The sequence below is a fragment of the Panthera onca genome, chromosome D2 (genome assembly GCF_046562875.1).
Source record: "Panthera onca isolate mPanOnc1 chromosome D2, mPanOnc1 haplotype 2, whole genome shotgun sequence".
Taxonomy (NCBI): Eukaryota; Metazoa; Chordata; class Mammalia; order Carnivora; family Felidae; genus Panthera; species Panthera onca.
In genome coordinates, this window is record NC_138349.1 from 37,589,497 (window position 1) to 37,614,851 (window position 25,355).

Sequence of the window (25,355 nt, forward strand, 5' to 3'; positions counted from 1 at the left end):
ATCTTCGTACTAGGAATACTGCTCAGCATGAGTTGTTCCATAGAAAGAATTCTCATGCTTTCCCCATGTCTCCTCTGCCATCAGTCTGGGAGGCCCAAGGAGACAGAGTAACAGGGTGAAATAACCCTGAACTTGGTGTCAGGTGCCCTGAGCTATAGTTGTTGGTGATCTTGGACATGTCATAGTCCCCTGAACTTCAATTTCTCCTTGGTCTATTCCAGCTTAATTAATATTCTATAAACCTGAAAGCTGGCACAATTATAACACATTGTTAAACCACAAATAGAGTGAGGCCAACCCAAATGTCGCTACGGATGTGAGGCATTTTCCTAGATTTTCTGGGTTTTGATTTCTCATCCACAGGGTTTCCTGTATGAGAAAGGTTTCCACAGTACCAGATTGTGGAATGGTCTTTTTCCTTGGCCTTTTCCTGCATAACACTACTGGCCACACAGTGTTGCCACTTTCCTTCCCTACTAGTTAACTGTGATAATTATTGCTAATGATGCATGATTAATACTATGTGAAACATACAAGCCACATCCCTGTGTAAGTGGCATGTAATTTAAATAAGGAGCTGATTCGCTATTTTAAAAGCACCCCGAGCCCTGGAATTATGACTATAATAGAATGGAGAAGCGGAGGGCGCACGGAAATGCAACTCAGCGGAACCGATCCTAATTCCAGCTTTGCTACTTGTTCTCCGTGTGACCATAGACAAGTCATTTCCTCTCTCCTCAGTTTCCAAATATGTGGAATGAGCGAGACGGGCTTGATGCCATAAAGATCAACCATTCTCTGTTCTGTCAACGCAACACCACAGCCTTTCCACAGTGCCCTCAAGGCCTCTCTGCTGAACCTATTTATTATTGTTTTTGAAGCTCCACTTGGGAGTGTCGTCAGTAACCATTTATCCTGTCAAGTGGGAATCATGCTGGGTGGCTTGCTTGCGTCGACTGGTCTCATCCTGGGCTCATTTGCCACCAGTCTGAAGCATCTCTACCTCACTCTGGGAGTTCTCACAGGTAAGGGCTCTTTGTACCGCTTGTCTCCCCACCCCCTTCAGGTGTTGTCAGGCACATCAACAGAACTGTCTTCCGTAAAGTAGTCATCTTGTTAGATGCGTAACGTAAAATTTTTTTCATGTTTATTTATTTCTGAAGGAGAGAGAGAGAGAGCATGAGCAGGGGAGGGGCAGAGAGAGAGGGAGACGCAGAATCCAAAGCAGGCTCTGGGCTCTGAACTGTTAGTGCAGAGCCGGGGCTCGAACCCACAAGTGGTGAGATCATGACCTGAGCCGAAGTCAGACGCCCAACTGAGCCACCTGGGTGCCCCATAGTTGCATAATTTAGTTGACTTAGCTTATGTCTACCTACCTAGCAGTTAAAAGAGCTGGAAATGCAATTGATTGCACTCCTGGAATGAAAATGTATCACTCCTCCAATTCAGCCACATGATAGAAGTGATTTCCGGCTTCCCCTCTGGTAGCAGTGGATGGCTAAGATTCTGTACTCAGAAGCAATGAGATGTTAGCCAGGGCACCGTGAATTTTCAGCGGTCATCATTCTCCCAACATCTTTGCCGAGACTCCAAAACACTATCTGCGCTCGACCTGAGTTGCCCCTGCTTTATAGTGAGTGAGGAGCATCATCCAATAAATGGGGGTTTACAACTTAAAAAAGAAAGCCCCTTATTGTGAAGGTTTTTACATTATGCATTCTCTCTCAATGTGATGGAATTAGGCTTTAGAGAATTATGACGAACCCTGCAAGAAGAGAAGTAATCTATGTGCATCCCATAAATCATACCTAAGGGCACTGCATAGCATCAAGGTGGGGTCACTCGGTGGCACTGGAGTGGCATTTTGCCCCATCACTCAAAGGAATGTGGAATAGCACTAACTCAGTCTGGGCCGTAGGGGTAGCATGATCTGGTCAATGAAGGACATAATCTCATAGTGATTTTATAAATCTGGCTCTGTCAGCTTAAAAAAAAAAAGGTATCTGTTCCATGTAACCCAAAAGTCCCAACCGCTAGGTGTCCAGTCATCCCAGTTTACCAAGGAGTGCCCTGGTCTTAGCACTGAACATCTCGTATCCCGGAAACCCATCAGTCCAGGCAAATCTGCATCATTGGTCACCCCGCACTGCAGATGGGAATAGGAGCCGAAGGTGGTTCTGTTTTTCCATTTAGATGCCATGAGTTCAAGGTTTTACACTCTTCAGATTTTCTTGACTTAAAAGGAGTAGAAGCTGAAAATCCTTAAAAGGCTTTCTGCTGACTTTAAGGAATATGTTCAGGTTACTATGTGTACATGCTGTGTTCATACACAAAGTTGGCATGAAGTCTCCCCATTATGTGACATTATTCTGGAACTTTCATGGGGTCATATATGCTATTTAAACCCAAATTCCATGAGTGGTCCAGATGATCAGAGTTGTGTTTTCATAGGCAGTGAAGAGTTGAAGTAATCCTCTGGATAATTTAAGATAAAAAGAGGTATTGGGTGGGGAGAATAAGTTTCTTGGGTCAGCATTATCTTCATTTTCTAGTTAATTCAAATTCAGTTCGTGTAGTGATTTTTTAAGCTCTTCCTTTCATTTTAATATTTCATATATTAAAATAGATTTCATTTCATATATCTATCTATATCTATATCTATATATATGACTTTCTTCTTTGGAAGCAAACCTTAAAAAAATATGGCAGATATAGATATAGATATCTGTACGGGGCGCCTGGGTGGCTCAGTCGGTTAAGCGGCCGACTTCGGCTCAGGTCATGATCTCGCGGTCCGTGAGTTCAAGCCCCACGTCGGGCTCTGTGCTGACAGCTCAGAGCCTGGAGCCGGTTTCAGATTCTGTGTCTCCCTCTCTCTGACCCTCCCCCGTTCATGCTCTGTCTCTCTCTGTCTCAAAAATAAACGTTAAAAAAAAAAATTAAAAAAAAAATAGATATAGATATCTGTAGATATCTATCCATCCATCCATCCATCCATCCATCCACACACACTATACTTCCCAAACTGTGAATGACTGGTCAGGGAGACTCCTCTTCAGCTTGCGTAGAAAATAGTTTTAAAAGGGTTTGACAGAAGGCCAGATTCTCTTTAATCCAATTAAGTTTATTATGAAATATTTTGTTTCATCAGCTGCTCACGGTATACCAGAACTCATATACTTCTCTTCATCCTTAGGTCTCGGATTTGCACTTTGTTACTCTCCGGCTATTGCCATGGTTGGCAAATATTTCAGCAGACGGAAGGCCCTTGCTTACGGGATCGCTATGTCAGGAAGTGGCATTGGCACCTTCATACTGGCTCCGGTGGTTCAACTCCTTATTGAACAGTTTTCCTGGCGGGGAGCGTTACTCATTCTTGGGGGCTTCGTTTTGAATCTCTGTGTTTGCGGCGCCCTGATGCGGCCTATTACTCTGAAGGAGGACCATACAACTCCAGAGCAGGACCACATCTGTAGAACTCAGAAACAAGACTTTAAGCGAGTGTCTCCCTGTGCAACTTTGACTAAAAAATGGGTGCAGACCTGCCTCTGTTGCTCTTTGCAACAGGAATACAGTTTTTTACTGATGTCAGACTTCGTTGTGTTAGCCATCTCTGTTCTGTTTATGGCTTACGGCTGCAGCCCTCTCTTTGTGTACTTGGTACCTTATGCTCTGAGTGTCGGAGTGAGTCACCAGCAAGCTGCTTTCCTTATGTCCATACTCGGGGTGATTGACATTATTGGCAATATCACATTTGGATGGCTAACTGACAGAAGGTAAAATCCGTGAAACCGCAGTCGGCCCCCTACCAGGGGACTCCCAGCTTTGAGATCCCCCTCATCCCCTTACCCTGTACAAAACCTACATCTGAGTGACGTCAATGAGTTTTCAGTATCTGAGGGCAACCCCCCTGCTGGTTCTTCTAGGTAGAGGTTGGAAGCCTTTTCCCGTAAAGAGGTAGATAGCAAACGTTTTTGGCTCCGTGGGTCCTGTGATCACAAGTATTCAGTTCTGCTGTTGTAGCACAAAACAACTATAGACAATATGTGAAGAAATGAGAGTGGCTATGTTCCAGTAGGACTTTACTATGGATACTGAAATTTTTATTTCCCAGATGATTTTCACACGTTGAAATAGTATTGTTCTTTTGATTTTTTTGTTCCAACCACTCAAAAATAGAAAACGCTTCTTAGTTCACAGACAGTGCAAAAACAGGTGGTGATCTAGATTTGGCCATAGTTTGCCAACCTCTGTTCTAGACGGTTCAGGATGACGGGTATGTCTAAATTGCAGAAACCTGTGGTAACCACAAGTTCTGGTGACACATTTCATTCCATCCGAAGTCAAGTCAGTGCTCAGGCTGGGTGTTGTGGTTTTAGTTTAAAGACAGAACAAAACAAAACAAGCAAACAAACAAAAAACACAGAGGCTGGCTGGAAATGGAGAGAGGAACAGAATTGAGTCCAGGCAGGGAGATTAGGTGCAAAACTAACACATTATTTACAGCCACACGTTTGTGTTTGACCATGCGGATAGCAAATACTTTCAGTATGGTTTTAGGCTTAGAAACCCAAGTTATAACAAATCTACTAGGTAGTTTCTTAAGCTAATGCTTACTGCTTGGATTGAAGAAGAGTGAGATACTCAGATTCTCTTCACACTCGAGCTGTGACCTGGGAGAGCAATCATCATGTGGCTTCTCACATATTATGTCTTCGGTACTTACTCAGTGTCCAACAGCCATTCTCCAGTGCTATGAGTATAATATTTAAAGTTAATTCCAAATTTAATGGTTAAGGAAAAGCGGGAAGAGTTGGGGTCTCTATCTTGACCACTAACACCACAAGAAGCAGCCCCAGTGTAGGATTGATAGAGGCATCTCTGCTCAGGGGCTATACCAGACCTAAGTTCTTCTGCTGGCTCTGCCCCTTACTATCCCTGTGACCTAGGGAAAATTAGTGACCCTCAGATCTTCAGGGGTCTTCATCTGTAAAACAGGCGAGTGCAATATTTTTCTGTTGACCTCTTAGCATTTTGTGAGGCTCAAATGAGACTGCGGGTTGAAAAACATTTGTAAAGCATAAATGGCCGGGGCTGATACTGTACCGAGTCTTTGAAATAATTGGTATCAATGATGAGTTTGGAGCTATAGGGGGAAAAGGTAACGGAAGTACCACTGGGGAGGTCTTGAAAATAACACTTAGTCCTGGTACAAGACTGACATCATCTCTGGCCAGTCATTTTAATGTCTTCATATTCTAGCTTCTCCCTTGTGTAACTTGGGTTATTGACCACATATGACGTAGCAGACACCAATGGGTGACGTACCTGAAAGCATCTAATATGGTAGACGGCTAGAAAATAGTCACCTGACACTCGACTTGTTATTTTACAACTATCCGTAGGGTGACCGTATGGGATAGGTAACCTTCCCATTATACAGCTTAAAGAAATGGAGATTAGAGTTAAGCAGTTCGTAGGTGACAGAACTGGATTCAGACTTCCGCCTTTCTAGTTTTAGAGCGTATTTTGTGCCACACCATGTTTCCTGGGAAGATGAAGTCTTGTGTTTTCCTATACCAAAAGAAAGATAGACGACATGGATAACGGGAAGCCTTCTCTATAAATAACTGCAGTGCTTATCACTGCATGGCCATGGTTCCAAAGCTCTTTGATAGAAGCTGTGCATTCTGCACTCATTCTTGGTCTTCAAATCCACAGGTGCCTGAAGAACTACCGGTATGTCTGCTACCTCTTTGCCGTGGGACTGGATGGGCTTTGCTATCTCTGCCTCCCAATGCTCCAGAGTCTTCCCCTGCTCGTGCCTTTCTCTTGTACCTTTGGCTACTTTGATGGTGCCTACGTGACTCTGATCCCAGTAGTGACTGCAGAAATAGTAGGGACCACGTCTTTGTCATCAGCCCTCGGTGTGGTGTACTTCCTTCATGCAGTGCCGTACTTGGTGAGCCCACCCATCGCAGGTAAGTTTCCAGAGAGATCCCCCCAGACACCTCTTCTGTTTGTCATACTGATGTGAAAACTGTCAACTCACACACAGACAATGGGGACTGGAAGTTAAGTTGGGAAGAGTGAAAGAGAAAGGGATTCAAGAGCCACCGAGGTATCATGGTCTCACTTGTATCCTTGTTTTATCGTTTTCTTCCAGCCAAGTGGAGACTTTAGCCTACTTGGAAAGAAAAAGTCCAAAATTAGGGTCTTGATTCCATTCCACACTAATGATGGGAGCGATGGAATGGAGCAGCTGTTCAGGCTTATAAATAAGTCAGGCACATTCAGAGGGAAGTCTGGAGGGAGTACAGGATTCCACTTGGGGAGAGTGGGCAGTGAGGCTGAAATGGTAAGTGGGTGTCATAGCGGAGGGTCTTGAGTGCCAGCCAAAGGAGCCAAAGGGGCCCTATATTCTTAAGAGACTACGGATAGTATTTTTATTTTATTTTTATTTTTTATTTTTTAAAATTTACATCCAAATTAGTTAGCGTATAGTGAAACTATAGAATGATTTCCGAACCCAGCCATTGCTAAAGCAGCCAACTAGGGGAAACTGTGGCTGTTTCACAGCTGCAGATAAAAATTCCTGGTCAGGGGTGCCTTGGTGGCTCAGTCAGTTAAGCCTCCGACTTCAGCTCAGGTCATGATCTCATGGTTCGTGGGTTCGAGCCCTGCATTGGGCTCTGTGCCAACATCTCGGAGTCTGGAGCCTGCTTCAGATTCTATATCTCCCTCTGTCTCTGCCCTTCCCCTGCTTATTCTCTGTCTCTCTCTCTCTCTCTCTCAACTAAATAAACATTAAAAAAATTTCCTGGTCAGTTTAAATTCTGTGATATAGGACCATCTTTTTAGTGCTTCATTTTTTGGAAACTGCCCCCAAAAGGTCCCCCCATCCTCCCTTGGTAGCCAATTTTTGTGTTTACCAACCTTGGAGGGAGCAGTGTAATTCAGTTAAAAAGTCATAGTGCATAAATGAAATTTGGATTCCTGGGTCCTTTTTTTGATCCATGGCCTTCATTTGGCAAATTAGACATTCTCGTTGCCAGGCATTGGAGGATTAGGGTGTAAGTTCTTACCGTAATACTTCTCTTATTTAATTACCGTTAAAATGACAACTCTCTACTCAGTCTCTTTTGTTTGGTGCTACAGAAATGCATAAGCAAATCACAGGATAACTAAAATATTCAAGAGTAGTTTGGATTACAGGAAACTTTGTGGGGCTTGTAACAATTTCTGCATACTGTTTTTGACTAATGAAGTGGGTGAAAGGAAAAATCATATACTTTTCCAGAGGATTTTCTTGGCATAGAAGTTTAGAGGAGTTTTTAAAAGACTTTAATCATAAAATAATTGTCTGCCAAGGTCTAATTTGATCCCATCGATTCTCTGATCATTGTGGCCCATATTTTGCATATCATATGCCCTGGTTCTCCTCAAAATTTAGAGCAGGAATTGATATTGGGATTAATTTGTTGCAAAAGGAGCTAAAGAAAAGAAGAAAAAAAAAAGCCATGATTGCAAAATGATATCTTGTGAAGTTTGTGTTGGCTGCATCTAAGATGGCCCAAAGTTCTGAATTTCACTGTATGGGGTACAATGACTGGGTCCAGCCGAAAATTTGGATTCTTCTATATCCAGGAGCATGTTAATGTCACTCAAGATAGACAGTATGTGGGTGTAGGGAATACTACCAGCATTTGGTACAATTATATTCTCTTAACACGAGAGATAAGTGATCCCAACATCAATAATTTGATGCTATTTTTATCTTTTCTACCATATTTTCTAGGATTAATGACAATATTTATTGTGCGATTACTAAGAATGGGACACTTCCAAGCACTTTACCTAGCAATGACAATACATTTAAGAACTTTTCCTAGAAAACAGAATGCATTTTCAGTTGCTGCACCATATTTTTAGATCTGCTTCTCATGTTAAAATTATAATGGTGGTGCTAGCAATCTGTTATTCTTATCCTTAGAAATGATTAGATTTGAGGCACCTGGGTGGCTCAGCTGGTTAAGTGTCCAACTTCGGTCCAGGTCATGATCTCACAGTTCGTGGGTTCGAGCCCCATGTCAGGCTCTGTGCCGACAGCTCAGAGCCTGTAGCCTGCTTCGGATTCTGTCTCCCTCTCTCTCTCTGCCCTCCCCTGCTCACACTCTGTCTCTCCCTCTCGCTCTTTCTCAAAATTAAACATTAAAAAAAAAAAAAAAGAAATGATTAGATTTGAGAGTAGGTAAATAATTGAATTGTCAACTCCACAATGTAATTTCGCTGTTGCTTATTACAGGATGGCTTGTGGATACGACGGGCAGCTACACTGCAGCCTTTCTGCTCTGTGGATTCTCAATGATATTTAGTTCTGTGTTGCTTGGCTTTGCTAGACTTGTAAAGAAGATGAAAAAAACCCAGCTGCAGTTCCTGGCCAAAGAGTCTGATCCGAAGCTGCAGCTATGGACCAATGGATCGGTGGCTTACTCTGTAGCAAAAGAATTAGATCACAAAGATGAGGAATCTGTCGCTGTCGCAGTGTCTGGTTACAACCCCACATGACCAGTGGCCCGGAGCCTGGGAATCTTCAGGGCTGAGAGAGGTGGGACCACCAGACCGTGTGTGTCTCTGAAGCATTTTATTTTGGCAGAAGCACTGCCGTCCGAGGAAATTATTATTGTTGTTTCATTAACGCGTTTATAGGGGAAAATAGCAAATAACAAAGCACGTTGGACTGGCTCAGAGTTTCCTCATTTGGGATTTGTACTCACAATTGAACTCACATCTTTCAGGCAATGAGCATCACTCCGTGGAGAATGTTAGGACATAGCTGAGGCAGTTAGTGGTAATTGGGGGTAATTTCAAGGCATGACCAAAGAAGATGACATTGGGAAGCTTTGTCTCCAACTCTCTGGCCCTCCATCTTCCTCAGTCAGAAGGTAAAGAGAAACAATGACGTGTAGGTGAGCTTACTTTATGCTTTTTTGGAGAAAGGGGTCTGTATGAATCACTGCCTTTTGAAGAATCTAAAGTATTCTTCAACGACTCTGTTTAAAGCCCTGATGAGAATCTCCACTGTGAGAAAGGGTTGGCATCTTCACCTCTCCACCTCCACTGAAAGCCTTCTTCCTAAGACTGAGCCCCTCATCTCTGACCCGCCCTCACCTCTGTTCCTATCACATATAATACTGAGTTTAGCAGAATACGCCAAGTCACAAGGGTGATTCCTCAGTCTCACCTGAAATGTTAACACCAACACGTCTTTAGAAACAAAGCTTTTATTGAACTTGCACACACATTCCTGTTAGGAACTGAAAAATGTTGGCAGTATTCCAACTGGGCAGGAATTGAATTCTCAAATCAGCAGGTGTCTGATGGGAGTTTTCTTTTCAGACCAGACATTTAGGTTCATCATTACCCAAAAGGGAGGCTTGCCTGAAAAAGATTGTTCTAGAGATACTCCAGAGGTGAGATTCCTTTCTGCCTGTGTTAATTCTTGTTCCAATGTCCACTGCCCTTTATCTCTTGATGGATAATCGTTCGAAACTTCATGGGCCTCTCCAGATGAATGAGAAGGCGTCAGGGGTTAACCTCAGCATCCTAGCCCTCTCATTAATTAGAGCTTTGTTCAGGCGAGAGGAAGCAGAAGGTGAAGAAGGCTAGAGGTGTGGTATTTTACAGTTCATAGAACTCTTTCACATACCTTCACTCCTTGGATTAGAATAGTTTACTCATTCTCAAGTACTCTATTTTCCTATAGTTTGGGACAATTTCTGACTCTTCAGAGGGAGGGTATCAAAGAGAAGAGAAAGGCCAGAGCCTCCAGCTTGTCTCCAACCACTTTTAAATCCACAGAGTGATAGCCCTGAATCGCCAAATCGTGTCATACCCGTAAATTAGGAGAAAATTACACAATTGAAAAAGCATCTTAATTATAGAGAAATTTTAAATCTGAACCTCAAAGAAATATTTTTACCCTAAAGGCCATTTAATCCATTGTCCCTCAGGCGGTCTCACAAATGCCTGGTCGGCACTGAGGAGGATCCTAGGTTGACGAAGCGTGTTCACCAAGAGTCTTGGCCTATAACTGGATTATTTCATAAAATTGCATATTAATACATTGCTTTCAGAATGAAATACTGACTTGATTTAATGGAAGAAAACTCATATTTCACTGCTGCTTTCCAAAGATAAATTTGAATGTCGCCTGTTATCTTTTTACTTAGCTCAAGAATTAAGTTTTGAACCCACTTACTAGATCATTTGCAATCTACAAATAATACTTGGAAAATATCTGTAAAAAGTCAAAGTTATGATGAACTTATGTGTGTTTGGAATAGCACTTTATACTAGATATCATTTCTTGAATCTTCAAGCCTAAAGATTTTTTGAAATATAAATAGTTCTAAATATTCCTAGACATATTTTTTCCTAGCGGCCAGAGTAAAATTTTCTTTCTCCAGTTCTGCAATATGATTTCTCTGAAGTATGATAAGTGTTCCTGAAAAACGAGTATAGAAACCAGAGCTTTAAAAATTTTGTTTAAAGTATTTGGGATATTTTTACTTTCTACACATGCATAAATTTGTATTTTACTTGCCCATTTGGAGCGCAGTTTTAGAAAACCAAGGAAAATGTAGATCTTAGACTCCACCATTGTATCTCCACAAAATTTTACTGTTAAGGTTCCATGTGCCTATACTGTTTTTTCCAAAAGGGAGAGATTCATAGGAATGATGTGTTTTGTGGAATCAAGTACAAAATTGTGGTAGGATGATTCTGCATCTTAAATATTTCTTCATATCACTGTGAGCTCTACTTTGAGTAGAAAAGCAAAGAAGCTAACTTCTATCGATACACTGTACCATTGGGCCTTTTTTTTTTTTTTCAGATTGTGATTTTACTAGTAGATCAGATATTTATGCTCATATTTTCTTACTTCAAAAGCGTAATAAAATGAATTTATATTTGTGTTTGGAAACACATTTTTCCCTGTACAAGGGGTTTGGATTGAATGGCGAGTGAGCTTGTGTGGATTATGCTAAAATGTAGCTGGCATATAAAGATGTGGTAAACAATCAAATAATTTACAAAAGCCAAACCCATTTATTGAGTGTTTTTTTTTTTTTTAACGTTTATTTATTTTTGAGACAGAGAGAGACAGAGCATGAACGGGGGAGGGGCAGAGAGAGAGGGAGACACAGAATCTGAAACAGGCTCCAGGCTCTGATCTGTCCGCACAGAGCCTGACGCGGGGCTCGAACTCACGGACCGCAAGATCATGACCTGAGCCGAAGTCGGCCGCTTAACCGACTGAGCCACCCAGGCGCCCCAAGTGTTTTCAATGTATTAGCTACTGTGCTAAGCACTTCCTATACATTGTATTATCTAATCCCCATAACCTCTATTATCACCACTTGATAGACGTGGAAACTGGGGTATCACGTGGCCACTGCACTTCCATTGCCTCCAGGGAAATCCGGTAAAGCCAGGAATCTATCTGATGCTGGACCCTGCCTCCTTCCCCTTGTGCCTATCTGGGTTATCTTATGTGTGTTGAAAAGCCATTTGGAAACAGGCCCTCCCTCGAGAAAAATTTTTAAAAAAACCTTTGGATTATGCTTCAATCTACCAACTCGTATAGGTAGGAAGATTCTAGAATGGAAATTTCCAAGAGTTTTCCCAAGAATCTGGTTCTAGCGAGACCACTACTTCCAGGCTAAGTGGCTTAATTTGCTGTCTATTGATCCAGGCCTCTCTTGGGGAGCATTTACGTGTGTGTAACAGGGAGAAGGAGAAGGTTGGGAAACATACTTTGTCCCAAAAGAGAGTTCCACCTTCTGCATTACCAGAGTCATGCTTTCTCAGTCAACAGTTGAATTCTTTCTTAAGTGCCTGCACCATTGCCCCTTGATGACGAAGATGGTAATGTCTATCTGGCACTCACCTTCCTCGTCTCAGTGGGTCTAATTCTGAAATTGTTTACTGAGCTGAGATAGTATGAAACATCAAGGTAGATATCTGAGTTTCTCTTCCCATACTTCAAAGTTCGAGCCTTTATTTTTTTTTCTAAACCAAACAACAGATTTTTATACCTGTTGCCAGAGCAGCTACTAGTGAGAGACGACTGGGATTTTGTCCCATAACACAGAGAAATATTTGGTAGGGGGGAATGGGAAAATACTAAATCATGATCAAAAGACTGACATTTAAAGCAAAACATTTTATTATGGAACTTTTCAAACGTACAAAAAAAGAACAGTAAAATGAACTCGACATAACTACCACACAGCACCTACGATTATCTATCTTTCACCCTCCCCCTTGATGAACCTATTTGAAATACATTAACATGCTGACAGGGTATGTCTTCCTTCAGCTGCCAAGGAATAACTGAACCTGGCAAGAATAATTTATTCCTGCAAGCAGAGGGCATGGGTGGTTTAGTATCACCTATTAAGGGACCACGTCATTACAAAGCTGATTGGGTCTGCTTTCTTTCTGTGGACTTTGGGCATCCAAGTTACAGGTTAAAATTCTTCCTCTGTCTTTCCCCAGCCCCCACGTGATCTATCCACCTGAAGCTTAAGGAGGTATCATATAAGTGAAAGTGCTTTTGAATTCTGGAAAAAAGTGATGATTATTACTCTTAATTATTTTAAGTGTCAGCGACCTCTTTCAGGAGTAAAAGCACTATATGTATATACATACGTACGTACGTTTATTTATTTATTTATTCATTTATATATTTATTTTTGGGAGAGTGCGAGTAGGTGAGGGGCAGAGAGAGGGGGACAGAGGGTCCAAAATGGGCTCTGCACTGATAGACTGACAGCAGTGACTCCAATGTGGGGCTCGAACTCACTAACAGTGAGATCTGACCTGAGTTGAAGTTGGATGCTGAACCGATTGAGCCCCTCAGGTGCCCCTATTTTTAAGGAATTAATTTATGGCCCACTTAAGATTTAGTTGACATTAAAAGGTATTAAAATTAACATTTTAGAAGATGACCCTTGGGGCACTTGGGTAGCTCAGTCGATTGAGCCTCTGACTTCTTCAGCTTGGTTCTTGAGTTCAAGCCCCACATCAGGCTTGCTGTTGTCAGTGCAGAGCCTGCTTTGAATCCTCTGCCCCCTCTCCTGGGTGGCTCAGTCGGTTGAGCGTCCAACTTCAGCCCGGGTCATGATCTCGTGGTCCGTGGGTTCGAGCCCCGCATCAGACTCTGTGCTGACAGCTTGGAGCCCGGAGCCTGTTTCGGATTCTGTGTCTCCCTCTCTCTCTGCCCCTCCCCTGTTCATGCTCTCTCTCTGTCTCAAAAATAAATAAACATTAAAAAAAAAAATTTGAATCCTCTGCCCCCTCTGTCTGCCCCTCCCCCTCTTGTGCTCTCTGGCATGCACGCACTCTCTCTCTCTCTCTCTCAAAAACAAAAAATAAAAAGGCAACCCTTTTAGTTTTCCCATAAAATTGTTTCGCTTGTGATGGCAAGTTAGGTGTTCTCTCACTAACACAATGACGGGAGAAAAAGAGAGGCCCCAGTGCTAGCCTTGCTGAAGACATATTCTTATTCCCAGATAACTTGTTTCTGCAACTGGCCCTGAGCAGAGTCTGGGTGTGGCTCAGGGTGGGGAAGGAGATGCGAATGAGGGAAAGGGCCATGTGGTTACCTGAGATTCCATCAGACTCTGAAAGCCTCTGGGTCTAAAATTTGCTGATCCCTGCCCAAGCAGAGGTGGAAGAATTTGGACATCTGACTCTAGTTTTCAAAATTCAACAGGGGAGAGGAGACCCTGTTTTGGAATCACAAGTTACAGGCCTGGTGTGAGCACTGGGTACGCACACTGGAATAGGGCCTACGAGGTCGCGCGGGGTGTAGCTCCCACCTAACTTCCAGACCCCAAGTTGGACTATACTCTCGCTGCTCATTCTACTGCAGGGCCCGGCTCTCCAGGTGCCCTAGGTCATTTCACGCATGTTGATCCTTCACTGTACTCACTTCTCAACTTTTGGGCCACAGTTTACATGTCACTTTCTAGACACCCCATCTTTAACCACTGCCCCATCTAAATTACATAGCCACACCATCACCACCCTCGTTACTCATTTTCATAACACTGTTCTTTTCCTTTAAAGAATAGAGTTTAATTATAATTAATACTCATTTGTGCGTTTAAAATGTCATCCCCACAAAACCACAAGCTTTCTGAAGATGGGGATCACAACGACTGACTATTCACCGGTCAGTCCAGTGCCTAAAATGTAGCAGGCACTCAATAGATACTTGGTGAATGAGTCAATGAATGGAAAAAAAAAAAAAAATCAGATGAAAACAAGAAGGAATGAAGAAGCTGTTCAAGAGAATTGTAACACAGCAGGGATGGGGCTGATTGAAGGATTGGGTTTGCTTGAAGTTGCTCCTGTACCCAAAACAGATAGGACATGTTAGATGTTCCCCATTCGGTTGGCCTCAGTAAGACACCGGTGAGAAGTGTCATATGAATAGTAGAGCTCCAGAGCACGGGGTATCATGGGGCAGGTTTGCGAAAGCAAATAAAGGTGGCAAAGAGCAGGGTTGGTAGATGTATATTAAATAACTAAACCTTTCGATTGAAGCCCGAAAGTAAAAATGATGTGATTGTGTTCAACCCAGACAGGCTTACTTGGAAAGCTCGGTTGTGTTCAAGTTGAGTAGAAGGCCCGGGGCTGGGGCAATCCACAAGGAGCCCTGGGACATTAGGAAAAGGTGGAGCACGTGTGCCTCATGCATGAGAAGAGGGGATTTCAGGAACAGGCACCACACAAGCCGCTTTTACTTTACTGGAAAATGACACCAGTATTTGGCCAGGAGCAAAAGTCTCCAATTAGTCTTTTGCACAGTCCCTATGGCTGGCCTCTAACTCATAGGACATTACTGAAAATTAGCGTGCTGGCAAATATGTTTAAGAATTGGTGGGGCGCCTGGGTGGCGCAGTCGGTTAAGCGTCCGACTTCAGCCAGGTCACGATCTCGCGGTCCGTGAGTTCGAGCCCCGCGTCAGGCTCTGGGCTGATGGCTCGGAGCCTGGAGCCTGTTTCCGATTCTGTGTCTCCCTCTCTCTCTGCCCCTCCCCCGTTCATGCTCTGTCTCTCTCTGTCCCAAAAATAAAATAAAAAACGTTGAAAAAAAAAAATTAAAAAAAAAAAAAAAAAAAAAAAGAATTGGTGAGAGGAATTTAATCAACTAAGCTATGTATTAAGCGCCTCATCAGGATTTGATATTGTGTTTTTCTGGTGGGGAATTGCAAATACACGGAACACAGCCCCATGAGTTCAAGTTAATTGCCTAATTGGTAAATTGAAACCATCACCATGAGAACAACACCATGAAGTTGTTAAATGCTGACCTGAGGCTCAGGGCACCGCAAGCAAAGGAGTTAGAAGAGGAAGAATTCATTAAGGGCTGGAGAAATTTAAGGCTGGTCCAAGCAACTCAGGTATAGGACCGAATGGGTTGGAATCGGCCTCTACTCTTTTTTTTTTTTAATTTTTTTTTAAATGTTTATTTTTGAGAGACAGAGCATGAGCAGGGGAGGGGCAGAGAGAGAGGGAGACACAGAATCCAAAGCAGGCTCCAGGCTCTGAGCTGTCAGCACAGAGTCCGACGTGGGGCTCTAACCTGTGAACCATGAGATCATGACCTGGGCCAAAGTCGGACGCTTAACCAACTGAGCCACCCAGGCGCCCGGCCTCTACTCTTTTTAAGGTAAGAAGCTGGGAGTAGGGGTAAGGGATGTGGGGCAGCTGCTTCATGTGGCTCCTTGAGGTTCTAGCAGATAGATATCCGAGGCCAATGCAGCACTAAGTTAACACTAACAAATGTTCTGATGAAGGGATCCATAACAGTGTCTGGGACTTTGCGGATTGCTGGGATTTGGGGTTGCATTTGGCATCTCTAATTTGAAAACGGGAATTTTCAGGGAATGGGGTTATATACTTCGATGTTCACTTCTCAACTCTGAAAAGGAACCATTTAGGGGAGCCTGGCTGGCTCAGCAGAAGAGCATGTGACTCTTGATCTTGGGGTCATGAGTTCAAGCCCCACGTTGAGTGTAGAGATTACTTAAATAAATGAAAACTTAAATAAGTAAAAAGGAATCATTTTGTAAGTTTTCTATCTTAAAGGGTCCACAGCTTCCGGAAGTTTTTTGTTGGTTTGGTTTGGTTTTGTTTTGACATGTTATGCGGTACTGCCATCTGCTGGAATTATGAGACCACCTCCCAGAATTTGCTGACTCCTCCAATTATAGCTCAATTGGACAAGGACAGCCTTCAAATAAACATTGACGTTTATTATTGTTTCCTTCTCCTCCAGCCCCCAGTTCCCTGCTCATTACCCATCCCACGTGTATCTTGCAGCACACATAAATACAGGTATAAAGATGCTATGTTGTATTTTTCAGCATTTTGATTGTCTAGGTCAGTTTTCTGTGTGGAATATCAAAGTTAATATGAACGATGGTTTTTGATTGATTTGACTAATGATAGCAATTGGTAAATGTAATGTAGAAGAACTGTTTTCTGAGTCTTCTTGTCTTCCTTAGGAATCCAGATTGCCATTCTGGGTCCCCTTGCCAGTCCCCTACTAATATGTTAATTGTTTTGATATGAGTTAATGAAGTGTTAGAGTGTGAGACACAGAATCTCAAACACCTATCAGAAGTCAAATTTTGAGAAATGCTGAAACCAAGTGATATAGAGGAGTGTATTGTGTCAATTTGGAAATGCAAAACATCATGTTTATTGTATTGTACACAAATTACGAGATTCAGGGATTGGATTTCCTTAAAAATGTGTAATTCCTATGAAATTTTGAGGAGATGCTATTTGTGTATAACAACAATTGCTTTCAAAGGGAAGTATATTTCTGTTAAAGACCCTTTTATTGAACTAAGCAACTTGATGAGTTTGGCTACGTGTAAGTGGGTCTGTGGATGAGGATGAGTTAGAACTGAATTGCTGTTTAAGAACAATGGACGAATTGGTTCTTATTTCAGAGGGAGAAGAGAGAAAGGAAAGAGGTGAGGCCCAGAATCGTGGAAAGAGGCAGGGTCATCAAGAAATGGTTGAGGGTGTTTCCTTCTTCTCCCTGTCCCTCAATCCCTCTCACATTCCTTTCCTTACTTCTTTCTCTACCCTGTCCCTCTTTCCCTCCTTTCTGTCAAAAAAAGGGGGGATTATCTAATATTAAATTTTAAGTTGTAGATTCTTTCCTCCTGAACCCTCAATGAAGTGTTGTTTTTTTTTTTTAATTTTTTTTTTAACGTTTATTTATTTATTTTTTTTTTTTTTTTTAATTTTTTTTTTTTCAACGTTTTTTATTTATTTTTGGGACAGAGAGAGACAGAGCATGAACGGGGGAGGGGCAGAGAGAGAGGGAGACACAGAATCGGAAACAGGCTCCAGGCTCCGAGCCATCAGCCCAGAGCCTGACGCGGGGCTCGAACTCACGGACCGCGAGATCGTGACCTGGCTGAAGTCGGACGCTTAACCGACTGCGCCACCCAGGCGCCCCAACGTTTATTTATTTTTGAGACAGAGAGAGACACACCATGAACGGGGGAGGGGCAGAGAGAGAGGGAGACACAGAATCGGAAGCAGGCTCCAGGCTCCGAGCCATCAGCCCAGAGCCTGACGCAGGGCTCGAACTCACGGACCGCGAGATCGTGACCTGAGCTGAAGTTGGACGTTTAACCGACTGAGCCACCCAGGCGCCCTCAATGAAGTGTTTTTATATACAAATGATATATAAGTGGTTTATATATTTTTTGGATTTGTTTTAGTTCTTATGTTGTTGTTTGTGTGTTTTGGTGAGATTGGCACATAAGGTTGCTGGAATTAATGTGATGTGAAGAAGGAAAGTCATGCGAAGCTACTCTTACACTAAATCAATGTTCAGTGGAATTAGGGCTCAGAGCCACTTTCCAAAATCCACAGCTTGGAGGCCCAAGGCAAACCCAGGCCATCTTAAAGGGGAGGTGGTCCTAGCCTACCTCTGGTTGTTACATTTTTACAGCACTCTCCTTCCCTGCCTTCTTGTGCTGCTCTCCGCACTGGGAGAAGGTTCTGACTCTGGTTGGTGTGGAAGACGTATCCTTTCTCCCAAGGACGAAGGACTGGGTGTCCTGGCTTCTAATTGTCTACTGGTTCTCCAGCCTTCCAAAGTAGGTTCATTCCAAATCTCTGTTTTCCAACATCCACCTGGAGATAGGCCTCTCCCTTAGATTGAGTTCCTTGATTTCTTAAAGCCATTCTTTGGAGTTTGAGAGCAGCTTTGAATCCCAGCATCAAAGGCAGCTAATGCGAACAACCAGTTCTTCTCTATTCATAATTCTGTCCGGGGAGTTTTCGGACCCTATGTAAAACAGTGTTGGGTGACCTATGATTGTAGAATGTCTGACCTTGGTGTGATCCTCTGTAGCATTTTCCTACAGTCTCTGTAAAAATTGGTCCTATCTTCCCACATCCTTCATTACCAATTTTAAGACTATCTTGAAAACACTATACAGTGGTTAAGTGCTAGATTCTAGAACCAGACATTTAGGGTGTGAATCCCTTTTCTACCTCTTCTTAGCTGTGTGATCGTGGGCTAACTTAATTTCTCCAAATTTCAGTTTATTCACATGCAAAGGAAGGAATAAAAATGCTATCTGTAGGGATTTAGTGAGGATTTTATAAGTTTAATACATGTAATGTACTTAGAACAGCCCCTGGTACATAGTGTGTACTAAGTAAGAGTTAGCCGTGATTATTCATGAGTCACCAGCATCTACAGATGTGGCTAAACTGGCATTCCCTTTTTCTTAGGGCTTTGCTCCAGTCTGATGGTTAGTTAGGGACATGTATAGAAGGAACTCATCAGTAGGCTGACATCTGAACTTCTGCATTTCCTCTCTTTCTTTCTTTACGTTTACTCCCTTTTACCCCGGGTGTAGGAGTGGAAGAAGCTTAGACAGAAACGGCTTTTCCTGAAGAAGCGGAAAGGCCAGTATGTTCAGTGTTTTCAGTATTCAATCCAAATGACACCAATCCATGCTTGTCCTTCGGAGTTTATCTGTGAGGCGTCTATGTCCTGTCATGAGATACGGCTTCCCCAAAACTTACACATCTCACCTTATTTCATTGCTTACTCTGCCTAGGTGCCAACATGAAAGGAGATATTGAGAATTCTAGTTCATCACTTATAAAGACCTCTAGGTTCAGAGCAGATATGGGAATACATACATGGCATTTCTGTGCATGTTTCTAGTAATTAGATGCTGTTTTTTAATTCATTTGTAGTGAATGGCAACAAATGCTTGATGAACAAACTTATTTTAGGAAATATGAAACTTCCAGAGAAGGTGGTAGTTTTGTTTGGTGTAGGATGAGGGGTATGTGGCATGATCACAGAGAAAGAGGAAGCTAAGGAGAAGAAACCACATCTCAAAGATGCAGAGAACCTTGGCTAAGAAGAGAATTGGAGAGGCACGAGAGCCTTGGTCCTGGGGGAGAAGTGGGGAAGAAGAGAGGAGGAAATGTCAGAGTAGAGAGGTAAGTGATAAGAGGTGTGGCCATTGAATATAAAATAACTCTGTTGTTCTGTGGGGAGGGAGAGAGGAAGGTCAGGTTTAGGGGAGGAGTCCATCCTAACCTACAGTGGGTGCCTGTGGTGGGCTTACAATGCTATTTCTTGATCTATTTAATGTAGACTTTATTGATTGCCTGCTATGTTAAGAGAGGACTTAATTATTGAATTTGAAGAACTCCTATTCCAATTCCTCACAGCTTTGAGACAGTTATGGCTCAATTCTTAGTTACTTTATCAATTAGTTTTATAATGTACAATAAAATATTTAAACCTTTATTTCTTCTGTCAGGTTGTAACTCAATGTCTTGACTTCCCTTTTTGCAAGATAAGGTCTTTTTTTTTTTTTTTTTTTTTTTTTTTTTTTTTTGGTTTCTACCCTCCCCTAACCTCATTCCCCCTTTCTTTTCCAACTCAAAAATTACAAGGTTAGAAAGATTATGTTCTGTTCTTTAACCATATTACTGATCCAAAAAGTTGAAAAGCATTTAATATTAGGTAAACATGATTTACTCGACAGCCAGTTAGAGTCATCTAATTGTATTTCTTTCAATAGGTGAGTTAATTTGACCTCCAAAAGCATAGGATGGAATACAAAACATAGGATTGAATACAAAATCCTAGGACTTTGAATACAAAACATAGGATTGAATACAAAAAATTCATTAGGGAAACACGTGTGAGAGAAAATGGACTGGAGCAAAGAGAGGCTGGAGAGCCATCTGACTGTGATTCATGTCTGTCTCCAAGTGTAGGAGAGAGAGAAGGAAGAAAAGTTGGGCAGAAGCATCTTAGAGTACAGTATAGGTTTGGTTTGTTTTGTTTAAAGATTTTATTTTTTAATCTCTACACCGAACGTGGGGCTCAAACTCACAACCCCGAGATCAAGAATCACATGCTCCACCACCTGAGCTAGCCAGGTGCCCCAGGGTACAGTAGAGTTTTAAGTAAAATTTGGCAAGGCTGATCGAGAATCCTTGAGCCGAAGTCATCTGTCAGAGGAGTTGTGCGTCTCCCAGGTCAGGGCCCGAGTTGGTGTCCCTGCCATGGCAGCAAGAATGGCCTCAGTGCAAATTCAATAATGGATGTCAGTGTATAGCAGATGGGACTCTCAGTCTCCATGTAGCTGGAGATCTTAGAGGTGCTTCTCATGGCCACCACACTAGGGTTACAATGTTATTGCCCCTGAACTATTCAGAGGAAACTATTCTAATTGTGAAGGCCAAATAGATTTTCATATCTTATAATCCACCAATTATACAAAAGCATGCTACATTTTCATTTGTTTTACATTTCTTTCATGTTCTTTAATCTCATCAATAAACACATATCATAAAAGAACCATCCTTGGGCCTGCTTGTGTTGTGGTTGATATCATACAGGCATAGGCATATCATGGCCAAACTGTCAAAGTTTAATTGGTATAACAAATGTTACTGATTATAGGTAGAAACTGTCAAACAGTGAAGAGTGTTGCTGAACCAGGAGCAAGGAGAAGAAATCGTAGTCCATAACTTGTGAGATCTTAAGTGACATCACCAACTAGGATCCCAACTTTCTTATCAATATGTTTGGTTAGAGCAGGGTCCTCCTCGTTCCAAAGTTCTGTGGGTCTATGCAGTTTTTCTTGAACTGTGGTAATTTGCATCTTGGACTTTTAGAAAAGAATATTGCCTGGTTTTATTGTCATTGAAAGTCCAGCAGAGGGAATGTGATCAACTGCTAAAGTCAGCTCTGCACCCAGAGAGGACAGAAAATGTTTTGTTTTGTTTTTTAATGTTTACTTACTTTTGAGAGAGAGAGAGAGAGAGAGAGAGAGAGAGAGAGAGAGAGAGAGAGAGGCAGAGAGAGAGAGAGGGAGACAGAGGATCCAAAGTGGGCTCTGTGCTGTTAATGTGGGGCTCAAACTCAGGAACTGTGAGATCATGACCTGAGCCAAAGTCAGATCCTTGACCAACTGAGCCATCCAGGTGCCCCCAGAAAATGTTTAAAGCTCCATTACTCTGAAGCTGGTTTTCCTGCCAGCTGATTTGCCTGTTGAAAGGGTTTATCTCAGCTTTTGTGAGGCTTGTAGCATAGCTTTAGTGCTGAACAAAACAGCTTCCAAGAGCACCTTCCATCTCGGAGAGAAGCATTTCTGTCTTCCTGAAGGGGTAAATTACCTGAAATCAATTACAGTCACTTTCCTTGAGCATATTTTTTGGTTTGTCTAATAGGCAAAGAAATAAACTCAGGCCCGATAATTCTGGACTTTGTCAGGCCAAATGATGAGCTTATCTAACTAGTCTGATTTTAGACCCATTTCACAGGCTTTGAGTCAACTAGTAAGGCCAGCTTTCAGAGGTGGGGACAAAAACTATGGAATTCAATTTAGGCAACTTTTATTAGACCTATTATATACCAAGCACTGTGTTATATACTGGGAAATTCAAATAAAAGCAAGATACTTGAGGAAATCTAGGATCCCCAGAATTAAGTCTATTAGCCTAATTAATTTTATTCTCTGTTTATGTTTTCCATATTGTAGACCAGAGGCTCTCAAACTTTGCAGTACGATAATTTCACCCAGGGAACTTAAAAATCATACTGTCAATTTAGTCAGCCTCTGAGGTGGGACCCACACACCAATAGTTTGTTTAACTTCTCAGGTGATTCCAATGTGTAGCCAAATTTGACGAACAGTTTTGTACACTCCTACCTGACAGCAGTGTTGTTATTAGTTGGGAGCCTGCAGAATCTCAGACCCTCTGTGACATCTACAGAATCAGTATCTACCTAACAAAATGCCCAAGTTATTTGCAAGCACATTAAAGTTTGATAAGTGTTGCAGTAGGCCATGTTTCCCAAAGACTTCTGCGTATAAGGCAGCTCTTGTTTGCTGATTTCTAAAAACAAGTTAGATGAAATGAATACTCTTTTCTATGACTCACTGTCCCAATGGCCCCTGAATATGAGAGTTTTCTGAATTAGGTGGCAAATGTTGGAGTTACTATGTACTTTAAGGTAAAAGAACAGGATGGCTCCATAGTTCATACTGAGGTCCCAGAGAAAGGTCATGGGGAGGGGGAAAGAGCTGATCCTGAAAATCCAATTTCGCAGTGGAAAGGGCTAAGGTATATATGCACGTGAGACAGAAGGAGAGATGGAAACTTTTAGTGGGCAACTCTGATGGATTTTGAAGAGACTCTTCATATAATTGATGAGGCAGAATTTTGGGAAGAGATTCAAGGTAATCCTAGGTTATCTGATTCTACTTTAGCTGATGTGGCTCCAGAATTCTAAGTTAGGCTGACATTCTGAGGCAAGACCCTTCCCAAACCCGATTGATCATTATTCTTGCTTTTCCTTCAGTTATTTCCCCTAACCTCTTTATTTGGAGAGCTTGCACATAACAGGTTGAGAATTGTGTCTAAATTTGGACTGTTAACTTTCACCTAACACATATACAGTTGCCCTTAGGATTGCTAGTTGCAAATGAAATGCATAGGATATACAACAACAAGGCCACCCACCAGTGGTGTTGTAGGCTGTAATAGCCATTTCCCTACCTGGCTAATCCTCAGGATCACTTTGGGTGCTTTGTAAATTTGTAAACTTCCAGATCTCGCCCCTAGAGGTTCTAGTTTAGTAGTCTGTGGGGGGAACCTAGGAATTTTATTTTTAAAAAGCTTAATCAGTGACTCTAATTTAGGGTTAGGGTTGTGAACCACTGATACGATGGAGAGAGAGTAGACTACAAATTTAGGTTGGGTTTGGTTTTAAGTCCTAGTCTCATCACTTAGTAGCTTAGTAATATAGATAGATTAGATAGATAGATAGATAGATGATGGATAGAGAATATATTCTCTGTCCTTATTTTCCATATTTTAGGCCAGAGGCTCTCAAACTTTGCAGTACAATAATTTCACCTAGGGAACTTAAAAACCGTAATGCTAATTTAGTATATATCTCACGTATGTAATCTGTTTGGGCTTTGATGTCCAGATATTTCCATGCCCACTCTTATTCTCTACTTTTGTCACCTTGAATTTGAACTAGTCATGTTCAAGACCTGGAGACCTCACAGCAGCTGGTGAATAAGCTGGTGATGGCCCTTTCAAGGGCTGCTCAGCTTTACTGGATATAGTTTATTCAATTAACACAGTCCATAATGCCTCTGGTTGTTTTATTTTTTGAAGTTGTCTGAATTACAGTTGGTAGCCATCACTACAGTGTGAGTTTGACTTCTTCCTTTCCTCCATCTTCCATATACCACCCCCTTACCAGGCTGCCCCCTATGATGCCAAGGTGGAGTGCAGATCTGAAGGAATAAAAAAGAGCATTAAGAGAACCAGAATAAGGAGACACAGCACTTGGGATCCCATCAGAAAGTTTACTGGGGGCTTCAGTGATAAGAATGACTGTAACTCCTTTCCAAAATATTTTACTTGCTACTGAGAAATGTATGGAGTGGAGTTAGAAGGTATTAATTTGAATCTATATACCTATGGTGTTTTGGCTGTCAGTATCCACTACCAATTTTCCTGAAAATTTCACCCCTGCAGCTTGCAATCCATATGCTTCTAGGGGAGTCCATTTTCTCCCCATTCTTCGTTCAGGGTCAGCTATGTGTCTCAGGCCTAACTAATGAGCATAACTTCCTCCCTGGCCATGATGACTGATTTGAGAATGGCACATCACTTAAGGCAGTCCTATCAGAGAGCAAAGCTAGACTTCTTAAGCGGCTGGGAGAGCAAATACACTCTTTTCCACTGCATTGGGATAAGAGTACATGCAGCAGCCATCTTAGTATCACAAAGATGGAGCTTTCTCAGAATGGAGCCAAATCTGATCAGAGCTGAGTAGAGTGATTATGTCTTGGTCACACCTCTTAAGATTAGGTCTTGCTTGAAAACAAGATTTATTTCTGCTACTATTTTAAAGACAAGTTAGGATTCCATTATCTGTTGTTATTTGCAATGACTAGCATTTTATACATATACTTTTCCTCAACTTTTTAAAGAGGTATGGGTTATCTGAATTGAAGTGCTGAATGCTACCAAGTGACATAAAGCACTTTTAAAAGCCAAATGCTCAGGTATAGGATATGAAAAACATACCTTTAAATGGCATGGGTGGAAAAACCTACACATGGGTAGATACCAAGGAGATATTTTGGTTGGGGCCACATTAATAGGAGTATAGTTCATAGAAAAAAGAAAGGATCATCCTACTATAGTCCTAAAACTTCAGTTTGGGTATTAAGTTAAACTCTGAGCACAAACCATTAGCAAAGGATAAAGACAATTTGGAGAGAACTAAAACTGACCATGATGGAGATGGGGGTGGGCTGAAAGAAAATAGCATGCTTAACTTAAAGAATTCTTAGGGGACAGAGAGCAATTGTCTTCAAATACTTTTAGACATATATAGTAGACACTTGGTTTTTGGCTACTCAGCATCACTTGACTTACAATAATAGCCACTGATATGTATTTGGTGACTCGTCCCCTCAAATTTATCTGAACCTAGTACTGCCCCTAGACTATTAAATAGCCATTCCATTCCCATTTTTGCTTAGGTCAGTTTGAGCTAGGTTTTATGCCACCTGCAATCAAGAGTTTTGATACAAAATGTCACCTCTAAAAAGGATTAGATCTTTGAGGCCCCTAAAGACAGACCAAAATGTATATACTTCAGGCCAAAAGTATGCAGTTAAATGGAAGGAACAGATTTCTAAGATTAGGACTATCTGAAGATGAAATTAT

At 41.9% G+C, this 25,355-nt stretch overlaps 1 protein-coding gene across 1 annotated transcript in view; it reads left to right on the plus strand.

Annotated features, from left to right (window-relative positions):
- Window positions 1-10,978, plus strand: part of SLC16A12 (solute carrier family 16 member 12) — a 77,709-nt gene extending 66,731 nt beyond the window's left edge. The window contains 4 exon segments of the mRNA XM_060642073.3: window positions 882-1,025; window positions 3,197-3,776; window positions 5,722-5,981; window positions 8,306-10,978. Of these exon segments, the coding sequence (XP_060498056.2) occupies window positions 882-1,025; window positions 3,197-3,776; window positions 5,722-5,981; window positions 8,306-8,568 (1,247 nt within the window). The 3' untranslated portion in view covers window positions 8,569-10,978.
- The last annotated feature ends 14,377 nt before the right edge of the window (window positions 10,979-25,355 follow it).